The 12,966-nt window shown below is 46.9% G+C and overlaps 1 protein-coding gene across 2 annotated transcripts in view; it reads left to right on the forward strand.

Annotated features, from left to right (window-relative positions):
* The window catches only part of EFCAB5 (EF-hand calcium binding domain 5), a 361,217-nt gene that overhangs the window by 17,201 nt on the left and 331,050 nt on the right, over positions 1 to 12,966 (forward strand). For both annotated transcript variants that reach the window (XM_069615250.1, XM_069615251.1), the window contains exon 2: positions 12,184 to 12,746. In XM_069615250.1, coding sequence (XP_069471351.1) covers positions 12,190 to 12,746 — 557 coding nt within the window. In that variant the 5' untranslated portion in view covers positions 12,184 to 12,189. The remainder of the gene's footprint in view (positions 1 to 12,183; positions 12,747 to 12,966) is intronic.

Below are 12,966 nucleotides of genomic sequence, written 5' to 3' on the forward strand. Positions count from 1 at the left end.
TATAGGGCTCTCTATAACGTGTCCCTCTATAATTGGTTGGCACCCTCGTACCCCTCTGTAATATTCCACACATGCTAGCAGCACACAGGCTGGTACCCAGGTGCTTGTGGGCTGGTCTTGACCATGGCTTCCCACCCACTTAGTCCAACATCCATCATCACTCTTGCAGTCTGCCAGTCAATTAAGCTTTGAACTTGGCCTTGTAAATTTTCTCTGTGCCTGAGAATAAAAGGGAGTATAGGCATAGTTTGTCTCTTGGATTCGGTGTATCTCGACCCAATGTCTATTTTCATCTGACCATGTGACTGGAGGCAACGTTGCTGAGCTTTTTGCTGTATTACATACTATTGAATGATGAACCTCTGACATCTCCATTGTTTTTCCACCCCACCTCAGACAGGGGTTTGTTCTTTTCTCATGTTTGTAACTACTGAATTAACACCCAGGCCACGGTGGCCGCGACTTCTTGCTGCTGGGCCAGGCAAGCCTTTCCTGAATTCTCCTCTGCCATTAGCTGTATTTCAACTGCGCCACACTGAAACCCTGTCTTGTCACGGGGTCCAGACTCTGCTAAAGTGTGTAGGGGAACATCCATATTGCATACAGTCCTATGTGTATACGTTGGTGCATCGCCACAATCTGTTAACTACGTAGCCAGCCTTAAGATTACTTTGTCTGCTTGCGTTACTGGGTCTGTACAATTGTAAAATGGCTTTGCATTTTCTTCATTGTTTCTGTAGCATCTGCATTTTCATCTTGAGCCTGAAATGTTGCTCATCTTTAATGCCTCCTCCTTAGACACTATAGAATGTCTGTGTTCTTCAGCCTCTTGCCTCTTTTCTGGGTGCATCAGCTCTGCTTTGCATGACGCCACCAGTCTTTTTTTTCACTAATTTTCACACTTTGTCTGGGACTTTGTCCAAAAGGCCATCATATCTTTGCGAATTCATATAGGGTTTCATCAGTGGATACTTTGTTTCCAGAATGTTCTGTGGTACAAGCATCCTCGCTGGTACTGCATGTGTCTCACATTCTGGCTCCCAACATATAGGCAGCATGGGGGTGCAGCTTTTAGTGGGGGGTACTTGGCTCCTTCTCCACACATCCAAAAAATAGACACTAGATCTCAAACTCTGCTCCTGCAACAGCCAAGACACCAGGAAGGAAGGCAACAAGTGCCAACCATCTTCCAGCCATGCTAACCATCCGCTGCTTGTTAATACCTTTCCCCAGGACCAACCAATTACACATGGCCGACACAGATTTACCCTTAAAAGGAGAAACTTTACGACCCAAAATCACCTCCTTTACCCAATACGAATAAAATGCAACACATCGGTCAGATCATTCTGCGCACATCAACCCAACCACAGTGAAACGCTCATCAACTAAACTCACAAATCTTATGAGCCAGCACCACCTCCTTTAACCGATATGTATAATATGCCATACATCTGTCAGAGCATTCTACACACATCAACCCAACCACTATGAAATGCACATCAACCCAGCACATAAACCTGACACGCCAACACCAACTCCTTTACCTGAAATGCATAATATCCAATGCCTCTATCAGAGAATTCCATGCAAATCAACTCAACCACTATGCCTAAAAACGACCACATAACATCATGAAAGGTTTTGCATCAGCCCATATTTCGGAAATAGCACCTCTAAAGTGACAGCTGAACAGATTTTAATTTTCACGCATGTTTCATCCTTTGACCTGCAAGTTAGCACATTCAAAAGGACATAGGGAAGGATGAATGTGTTGTACCCTGGGGTTAGCGATGTCCACAGAAATTCAGCCCCTCAAACCTCCTCTACATAAATTCAGCTGCCATCATCGAGATCCTCATGGGGAAACTTCCCCAAAGGAGTCTTTGCCGACTCAGCATTTTCTGCACTCCTTATGGCTGACTCAGCATATACCCTTCATTCATCTCCCGACTGCAGGGTTTCTTCCTTGCCCTATCATTGCAGGAGTCCTCAACTATAGGGGCCATGACTTAATCCAAAAGTGTGCTGGAGAAAAGGAGGCCTTTCATATCCTGGATCACAGATTGTCATATATCTTTAATGTAGTACTAGGATGCTGCCTGCTAGGAGATTTGTTCATAGATTGCGAAAATGATGAATGGAAAAGGGCTCAATACTCAATGATTTATCCAGCTTAGTTTAGAATATATATATTTCCTAAGTAGAGTTACCAGTCGCAGCAGACACCGAAAATCCTGCCATTCTCACATTGTTCTGTCTAGATCTCTCTTCAAGATCTTCCTTTTTGGCCTATGTGATGTTGACAGTGTTGATCAACTTGTGCATTGCCCCTTGTAAAACTTCCAAGGAGTTTGGATGAGGTGTTTCTATATTGCTAATCCTTGTCCAAGTCTCATGGATTCATGTTTCTTGGGGTGCTTCTGAATTCTCATTCTCCTTCTCTGGCCCTCCTACCCTTTCTGAAACCCGGATCTCTCCCTTTGACTTGGCAACCCTTGCTGCCCTACATCACCCTGCCTACACCCACACTCACTCTCACCCCACACTGGCAGGGGTGGTGGTGTAGGACTGTTTTCATCCTCCAAACTTCCCATCTCTCCAACTCACCTATCTTCCGCCAGTTTTCCCTAATTCCAATACACTATCTCCACAAGCACTGCCCCTTATGGCATACATATAACCTCTCTCTACATGCCACCTGGTCTGGTGGGTCAATTATTCAACCACATATACCAACTAATTGTCTCTCTCCCTCCTGATCACCACTTCATTGCCATTGGTGACTTCAACCCCCCCTCTCTGCTGTTCTATCCACTGACTTTAACCCTCTTCTACTTAACCACTCACTCTGTTCTGTCCACTCGCTGCCACCACTCACTCTGTTATGTCCACTCGCTGCCCACCCATTGAAATGGAAACTCCCTTGACCTTATTCTCATCTCCTCTCAACATTCTGCCATAATACATCCACTGCTCCTTCTCCCTGCGATCATTATATCGTCTTTACCTCGTTCTCCACTGCTGCTGCTTCCTCACTCTCTCCATCTACTACAAATATTTCTAAGCAGATGTTTACTTCCTCTAAACTCCCTAACTACCTCTCTGACCTACACCACTCTCTCCTCCTACCCTGAACTCATCTTTCCATCCACTGAAGAAGCCTTTGCCAACTTGAACACTGCTCTTTATGCTCCCTTCTCCTGTCACTACCCTCTTACTACACTCACTCTTTAATTCTCCCCTCCATGGCCCTGTATTACACCTCTCATCCGCACTCTGAAATCAACAATGCGGAAGGAGAGTTGCAGTTGGCAAAGGTCAAAATACACCTCTGCTCTCCAACTCTATCTCACTATTCTTCAAAACTATTCATCTACTATTAACTCTGCCAAATGTGTCTTCTATCTCTCTCTCATTTCGTCTCAATCCTCCCAACCAAGGTGCCTCCAAAAATCTCTCAACTCAATTCTCCCATCTCCTAAATACACCTCATCTCCTGTTCTTTCTGGAAATGATCCTGCTCTCTACTTTGCTCCTAAAATGTCCACCATTCACAATACCCATGCTACCTACCTCCTATCCCCTCCTCCTACTTACTTTTTCCCACCACTCCTACCCTCATGTCCCGGTACTATGTCTTCCTGTGCCCCCACTGACCCTTCATATTATGAAGCACATGGCTCTTAGTGTTGCTCCACATATTGCTTCCCTCTTCAACTCGTCTCCTGACAATGCCACATTTCCACCCTCCAATAGAACAGCTACTGGCATCCCTCTCCTTTAAAAACCTGGTCTAGAGCCTAACTGTTCTGCCAACGTTTGTTGTCTCTCCTCTACCACACTATTCCAAAATCCTTGAGTGAGTAGTATTTAATTAACTCTCTGAGTTCTTGGATACTCACAACCTCCGGAAACCTCTTAAGTCTGTCTTCCAACCTATGTATTCTACATGACAGCTCTCCCCAATGTCCTTGTCCTTATTCAGGCAAGTCAATGCGATCACCTCCTCTGCAGTGCACACCTCTAAACGTATAAATGCTTGCAGACCCTTTCTGACCCCTGACAACCATCACCATTGCAAGAGCACTGATTGGCTCCAAACTGGATTATTGCACTGTCCTATTCACAGGTACTTCCACTCGTAACATTAACAAAAACTGCAAATCATTCAAAACAATGCCCTCAGAGCCACTCTCAAAATCCCAAAGCGTGAACTCATTTCCTCACTTTCAAAACCTTAGCAATCATGCATAGATGCCTCTCCAACTCTGCGCTAAAATACCTCTCACAAATCCTCTCCACAGCCCAATCTTCCAGACCTACATGCTCTTCGTATTTGCATCAACTTACTACCCCTCCCCTTCAGATGCAAGAAAGCAGTGGGGTCCAGCTTTCCTGTCAACCCTCTAAGGACTGAAATGCCTTACCTTTGACATTGAGATTGGAACAATCATAGTGGCTGTTTCGGAAGCAACTTAAAACTCTACTTTTCTCGCTGAATACACCTCCTGTATTACCTTGCTGACTCAATCCTAATCGATTTGCCCTTGTCCCTTTCATTGACTACCTGTTCTTGTTCCTTGTCATACGCAGCCTATGAGATGTAACCAGTGCCTTGATGCTTCCGGCTTTGTGCACTTAACAAATGTAAAAATAAATAAATTAATGAAATGTCAGAAACTTCATCTCTTTCGCTCGTCAGGCAAACCTTTAATCTATTCCAATTCTTCTCGACCTCTCTCCCGCCTTCGATACTGTCAACCATTTTGACCTTCTCTCTACATTATCTCTCCTTGGCATCAGAGATAATGCCCTCACTTGGATTGCTTCATACCTTGCCCCCAGACACTTTCTGATGTCCTGGAACAGCCTTACCTCCTCACTCACCCCCCCTTAACGTTGGAGTTCCCCAAGGTTCTGTCCTGGGTCCACTTCTCTTCACTCTCTGTACTTCCGCTCTTGGTGTCCTGATCTCGTCTTACGGCTTCTCTCCTATCAACTCTTTGCTAATGACACTCAGATGATCTTCTCCAATGAACTGTTGTCAGAAATGTCAAACTGTCTCTCCAGCATTAAATATTGGATGGCTTCTAACTTTCTCATGCTCAACTCCACTAAAACTGAAGTTCTCTATTCATCAGCCAAACAGGTGATCTCTTCCACTCGTCTCTCCTGACTTGCTTCCTTAGTCTGCTTCTGCTCATAACCTTGGTGTCATCTTTAACCCATCCCACAACTTCTCGCTCTTCATCTCCAAAACTGCCACTGCAGCCAGATTCAACCTCCTCAATATCAGAAAAAAATCCATCATCTTCTTCCTTTCAATACTGCTAAACAGCTTATCTCCTCCTTAGTTCTTTCTAGATGCGACTACTGTGCCAGTCTCCTCTATGGCTTTCCCAACTATGCTTTTTCACCTCTGGACAAAGTCCTCAACTTCACGTTCCACACACTTTTCAGCCTTTCTCGTTTTCCTGTACCCCCACTTCCAATCACCAGATTGGCTGGCTATCTATGAAAAAAAGGACTCGGTATAAACCTCTTCTCATCATCTTCAAAACTATCCATGGACTCACCCCATCCTACCTATCCGCTCATCTCACTCCCTACTTTCCTCCTCGTTCATTACGATCATCCTCTGCTCACCTCCTTGCCGCCACTCGAGCCCCCTGTGCTCCCTCTTGTTTCCGCTCACTCTGTCGCCTCCGTCCCCAACTGTGGAATGCTCTTCCCATACACTTCAACTCTACCACTATTTAAATCCAACCTCAAAGCTTTCCTTCTTTCTGAAGAACCTGTTTCCTAGTACCCTACGCTACTGCATCACCCTGTTTTCCTCTGTCCCTACCCTTCATTGACAATACTTTCCCATCACCCATCCATGCTTAATTCAGCTCTTCCTCTCCATACCGTTCCTATGTCATTCTGTCCTTTCTTTGTCCCTGGTTTATGCTTCCACCTTAATAATTTTGCACTTATATAGTGCTACGAACCCTCGGGTATCTGATCGCTGCTAATGCTCGTTTATCGACCTCGGAAGGATGAAAGGCTGAGTTTTGCCTTGCCGGGATTCGAACCTGCGTCAGCAGGCTCTGTACCTTCCCCTGCAACACCTGCTCTTCAAGTCACATTCTCTCACCCCACTGTAAAGAACCCATGTCCTCCACTATGTTATCAATGGCACATATTGTATGCGTTTTGTCCCAAAAAAGCCTTTCTTTCCTGAAGTCTATGGTTTTCATACGAGTGTCTTAATGATTGCTTCATTTCAGCATCTTCCGATTGTGGCATTTCATTTACACTCCCTCTGTCAGCTGCTGCGCAATCTGCCAGGATTTCTTGGCTTTCGCTTAGTACAGTTATTAAGCTTGTATTGATGTTCATAAGGCCTCTCTGTGAGTGCCTCTGAATGAGAAATGAAGCGCCTCGGCATGCTGTGTTCAAGTACTTCCTTGCTGCTGTGGGTACAAAGGAGACGTCAAAACAGCAGTGCTGCGTGGGCACAACACTGACACTAGGATCCTGCACATGATGGGTGGAGGTTTGTGCACCACCCTCTAATCCGGCATCCCTGCTGCACATTCGCCCTGTACTATTTCTGGTGTTAGGAAATGGTAGCAACATGTGGCAAATGGTAGCAACTATCGAGCAAACGGTGTGTGCAAATGAGAAACTGATGGCAATCTCTTGCTAATGGTGTGAGCACCTGGACATATGATGGCAATAGCTGTAATGGTGTACATGGGCATGTAAGCAAATGGTGCAAATACCCGGAAAATGGGATAAGTACCTGGGAATAAAATGCGAATATCGGGGCAAATAGTGGAAATACCTAGAATGTGAAGTTGGTTATGTTATGTGATATTATGTTATGCGAAAACGTTTTTATGCTGCACCGAATCCCCACTTTAATAGTCGCAGATAACCTAGGGTTGTCGAAAGAGAGGCGCATTATGCACCCAAATGGGTTGCAGACTGTAGTCTCCAAGGAAAGGCAAAAGGGCATGGGGTAAGAGGAAAAGAAAGCGGGGAACAGATATAGGACAAACGTAAGAAGACAAAACCCAGTTAGTGAACTGAAGGGAATATTTGTGAGAACGTTGGTGCAAGTTGCTCCATTTATCTCATGGAGTTTGAGATAATTGTGAATAACTTTAAGCGCAACTTTGAGAGTGTGACGAATCAACTTCCGGGGCACCAGTGGTCCAGGGATGAATATCGGTTTCTAAACCATCAATCAACTCCACACCTCTAGTACACCAGAAGGGATCCAAACAGATTGGAATACAAGTAAATTATAAGACCTCCTTGTCCAGTTTTGGTAACATGGCTGGAACGATATGATATGGCATTTGTAACGCACCTATACACAAGTGTTTCAAGGCGCGATGAGGCAAGGAGGGGGGAACAGACGGAGGACAGAGACAACGATCCTACTAGCCAAGTGACATTGAGATTGCGCAAGGGGAGGGGAGAGGAGAAAAGTGCCAGGGGAAAGGAGAGGGGGCAGTGCTGTACATGGGATCAAAACAATAACGAGAAGTGCGGTGCGGTCAGCAGGTGGCAGGTGCAAGGGTAAGTGCAGACAGCAGGTGTCCAAAAGTGCAGGTAAGGGGACTGTAGGGTTACAGATACAGACCCAAGTGCAAGGGTTGCCGGTAGGCAGTGCAGGTGTGAAACTGGGCGGGCAGGGACCTAGACCCGAAATCAGAGGGTAGCCAGGTGACCAGTGCAGTATCAGACAGGAAATGACCAGGGAAGAGGAAGAGAGAAGGCAGAAGCAAAGAGGAAGGTCATGAGGTACTTCCAAACCAGAGATGGTTCTCCTCAAGTTTCAGAGAGGTGGGGAGGCTGTTCCAGAGGGAAACCCGAGCCGAAGAAAGAGATCTACCACCAACTCGTTGCTTGGAGAAGCGACTGACCCTAAGGGAGTTGGAGGTGGAGGAGCGAAGAACTAGAGTAGGAAGGTATTTACAAAGAGAGAGTTGGAGGTATTGAAGACCCAGGACCCAGAAGGCCTTGTGTACAATGCAAAGGGTCTTGAACTTAATCCTTGCAGCCACTGGGAGCCAATACAGAGATTTCAGTGCTGGAGAGCTATGATCCCTGGGTTTGATGCCAAGGGCAAGTCTTGCAGTGCTGTTCTGGATGAGTTGCAGGGGTGGAGAGTAGAAGCAGGCAGGTTTAGAAAGAGGCTGTTTCAGTAGTCCAGCCTAGAGAGAACCAGAGCTCTAGAGACAGTGAGCTTCTGGGGAAAGGAAGAATAACTCTGAGGAGGTGCAGTTGGTAGTTTGACTTCTTAGAGACGTCAGAGCTGTGAGAAGAAAAGGAGAGTGTGGAGTCCAAGTTGACCCTGAGGTTCTTAGCCTCACAGGTGGGAGCAGGAAGAGGACCAGGGGAGGCTGGCCAGAGAGTGACAGGAAAGGAGGGTGCAGGTGGGCCGATTAGGTGAATCTTCATCTTACTGGCATTAAGGCAGAGATCGTTGGCGGCCCACAACCTCCGGATAGCAGTCAAACAGACAGAGATGAGAGATGAAGAAGAGGTGGCAGAGGAGAGCCTGAAATCGAGTTGAGTGTCATCCGCATAGCACTAAAAGTTGGAGCAGAGAGCGGCAATGCGGAGGGCGAGAGGTGCCTGGTATTTTTGGAACAGCCAGGGAGAGAGGTTAGACCCCTGGGGAACACCACAGCTAGAGAGTGAGATGGAGGAAAGGAAGGACCCAAGTTGGACCTGGGAGGGTCAATCAGAGGGGAACAAGGTCAGCCAGGCCAGGGCCTGATCGGTGATAGCCAGGTAATCATGGAGATGATTGAGCAGGATGGCATGGTTGACTGTGTCAAAGGCAGTACCAAGTTGACACATTCTATTACAAAGAGGTGTTGGTCTTTGGTCTTCATTGTCACTTCCTGCACCCAAGCCTTCCAGCATTTGTCGCCACCAGCAGGGTGTAACAATGGAGATGCAAATCCGCTGGGCCTTGAAATGCTAATCAGGCTGCCCACCGCCAAAGCTTTGATGTACCCACAGCTGTCAGGTGTCAGCTACACATGACAGGGGAGGGCAACGCTGGCAAGCTGTATCCTCCCAGAGTACATGACTATTTTCTTCTGCCGTGCAGTGTGCGTGGAAAATATGTGCGGGCACGGCCACACATATTTTCAGAGGTCAATCTCCCATCTTTCATTCTCTTAAAATAAACTAAAAATCTAAAAGCCCAGGCAAGCGCACTGTCCCTGTGCGGATGGTCGAATTCCTCACAGAGAGGGTCTGTATTAAAGGGGGGATACACGTGAAGGCAGGTGTAATACTGAATATTATAAAACTGCAATGCATGTTGGCCGGTGAATTTGAGATGAGCTCAAAGAACCCCTTGAAGCTTGGAGGCTATTGTTATCTGAGAATGCAATTAATGTCTTTGACTAGACTACACCAGTATGACAATACTTGGACTCCCAAGCCAAGAGCCCGGGAATGGCCCCACCCTGGATAGACTGCGTGATGGATGCATGTGAATGCAAACACTGGGAAACTAGACGGTAGGAGCTGTTCAAGCCTGGGCATATTCTAGCGGTCCCATGTCGTTTTAATGACAGGAATTCTTTCGAAGTAATTTACGTGGAAGGAATTCCGATGAAAAATCTCATCTAATTTTTTCTTTTTCTTTTGGGGATGCCCCCCCAACTATCCCTTCTCCCTATACTAGCGCCCCTACCCCAAACACCTCCCCACCCTTTTTAGCCCTTCACCTCCAGCCCCCTATATCGTTTGATTCGTTTTTCCAGCGGAATTCCTTTGAAGTAAATTACTTGGAAGGAATTCCTGTCGGAAAAACGACAGGATACGATTATAGCAATACCTGCAACTGGTGTGAGTACTTGGGCATATGATGCCAGTAACCAGCAAATGGTGTAGGTGTGTGGACATGTGATAGGAATACCTGACAAAAAGCACGAGTACCTGGTCAAAAGATGTTAATACTTTTAATCCACTTTGAATGTTGAGACTACCAGGGTATATGATGGCAACATTTGCGAGTCCCTGAACATATACTGCAAATGCCCAGAAAAAGGTCTACCTCGCCATCAGATGTCAATGACTGGTAAAATATCGGTAGTATGTGAATTTGGGCAGATGATGCCAGTGCCTGGTAAATGGCGGGACAACCTGGGGATATGTTGGCAATACTGGCAAAAGATTTAACTGGGCTTATAACGCAATTGCTGGCAAATTGTGTATCTGGGCTTAAATGGCCCGTGCATAACAAATGGTGTTCCTGGGGCATATGATGGCATTGCCTCGAAAGTGGCAGTGAGTAGTTGGACATAACATGCCAATATCTTACAACTGGTAGCATATGAGGTGCATACATGTGCAAATTATGGCAATATCCGCAGTACAGTGATGTGATGGCAATACCTGACAAGTGGAAACCTGGGCACAGCATGTCAATACCAGTGGAAACGGGGTGCCTCAGCATATTACGCCAATACCTTCAAAATGGTGGCAATAGCTGGCATGTGATGGGAGTATCTGGACCTAATTATTTCAATCCTTGGAAAGTGCTATGATTGGCTGGGCATATAATAGCATAAAACTGGCATGTGATGTGAGTGTCTGGGCATATGACAGCAATAGCGTGCAAATAGACTTCCTACAAGATTACAGCAATATCTAGATAGGACTGTGAAGGTTACCAAGTACCACACTTAGAACTGTGACTATCAGCATGATTAGGTGTAGCCTCCATCTCTGACTATTATATTTTAAGACCCACCCACTGCGGAACCCAGGCCTTTTCGCCCGCTATATAGGACAGTCAATCCAGCTATAGCGCCCATCAATGTCTACTGTATGGTGTAATGTACTGTGAAACCTAGCCCTCTCCCTCACTCTACAGAATCCTCTAATCAAGGTGTAGCCTCCTCTCTCTATCACTGTCGGGTGTAGGCCTTTCACCCTCCATGCAGGACTCCCAAATCGAGCTGTGTCTAGCCCTCTACTCAAATTGCAGTGTTAAGTTTAGGCTCTAGCTGTGTCTAGCCTTGTAATCACATTGCATTGTCAGATGTAGGCCGCTCCCCCACTATACAGGACTCTCGAATCTAGCAGTGCTTAGCCTTGTTCTCGAGCTGCACTGTTAGGTGTTGGCCTCTTCCCCACTATACATGACTCTCGAATCTAGGTGTAGCCTACATCTTTGCTTAATATATGTGGATACCTGCTACATTATGAAAGCTAGGCCCACTGATATAGGTCCCTCAATTGTAGACTTGGACATACATTGCCCCACCCGAGCAGTCTCGCAGCCAACGGTCCGTATTTCTCACACCACTAGTGTGGACAAAAGACGCAGGCACAGCCAAGCATTCATACATAATAGAATACACCTACGGCTAAGCACATCCGGCCTAGTGCACACAAAGCTGTCCAGACTGAAGCACCTGGCGTACCCTCAACACCTCTACCACTGGCATGCAGCGACCACCACCCGAAAGGAATATGGTATAGCTGACCCACATAAACTCAACAATAGCAATCTATATCTAACCCGCAACAGCACCCACCCATGTGTCTGAACACTCTCGGGCTGCTTAGTCGAGCCTTGCCAGCCACCCTAGTCCTAGAACCGCTACATGCACACACGCATCTCCTAAACAAACCCCACTAGAATTTTCCAACCACATAGACTACAGTCACCAAGGGCGTTCAACCAAGGGAAAAGCGCATTGAGGCCACACAAGTGGGGAAAGAGTGCTATATAAATAACCAAATTCAATACAATAAATGGTGGGAGTATCTGGGCAGGGATGGTAATACATGGAAAGTGGTGTCAATACCTGGGCCTATGAAGATAATATACTTGGAACAATAAAAAATATTGTCATTAAGCAGAGCCACATCTTTTGACTTTCTCAGTATTACACTGTTACTGAATGCTCTTGTTTTAGAACGGCTCCATGTGTTAAATGGCGACAGTGCTGCTCCCGATAGGTGAGCCAGCTGCTCTGTATTGCGCCATAATTACATTACAAAGTTCTGGTTCTGAATTGTCATCTCATTGACAAAGTGTGGGCCTGGATGGTCCTGTCTGTGCTGCCTACTCGGAGCATAATTTGTAGATGCCGAAATGTCTGCGCCTGCCTAACACTGCTGTTTTTAAATTTGTGTCTTTGACAGTAAAGCATGTCTAAGGCGTCAAGAAACAGAAAGCCAGAGCCGGCCTCTGGCTTGGACTGTGAGGATCCGACCTGCGAGACTGCTGCAGGTGGGGGGAAAAGGAGCCGGCGACCTGGCGAGCCAGACGATGGCCGGTGGAAACAGAACTTCTTCGACAGAGTCCAGCAGAGGGGCCTCGACCTGCAGCAGACTACGACGGAAGTCTTCCGCCAAGTCAGGGCGGAAGAGGCCAAGCTGCGCCAGAAAGAGGCCCTGGACCCCCTGGCCAGGGAATGGCACAGCGCAGATAAGGAGACGGCCGAGACCAGGGCCTACCTGCTGGAGAAACTGCTGCCCGCCCTCGTGCCGGGCGTGGAGAAGCTGTTACTGGAGGCCGAGAAGCGGCAGCTTCTGGACGTCCCGGGTCTGGCAGCCAAGTTCAACCCGGTGAATTTTCTGGCAGAGACACTGATGAGGAGCAACGCTCAGGTGGCCAGAGGAGGCAAGGCCACACCCTACGCCAGGGGCTTGAAGGAAGTTGTGAAGGACCTGAAATCGCAAGTCTTGGCTTTGGAGTCCAGCAGGTGGGTGCAAATTGGGATTGAGTGCGTCCTCAGATATAGGCTGCGGTAAGGGAGGGTGAATTCATGAGGGAAGTCTTACAGTGACTGGATCTAGATGGCTCTTTGTCAGCAGGACACTTTGGGCCTCATTGGCAGTGTGGTAAAACAGCAGGAAAGTGGCAGTAATTCTGTTACTGCCATTTTACCGCGCTGCCGTACTACGATTGTTGGCTGTTAAGTG

This window comes from Ambystoma mexicanum, chromosome 9 (assembly GCF_040938575.1).
Source record: "Ambystoma mexicanum isolate Mex_15411 chromosome 9, UKY_AmexF1_1, whole genome shotgun sequence".
Classification (NCBI taxonomy): Eukaryota; Metazoa; Chordata; class Amphibia; order Caudata; family Ambystomatidae; genus Ambystoma; species Ambystoma mexicanum.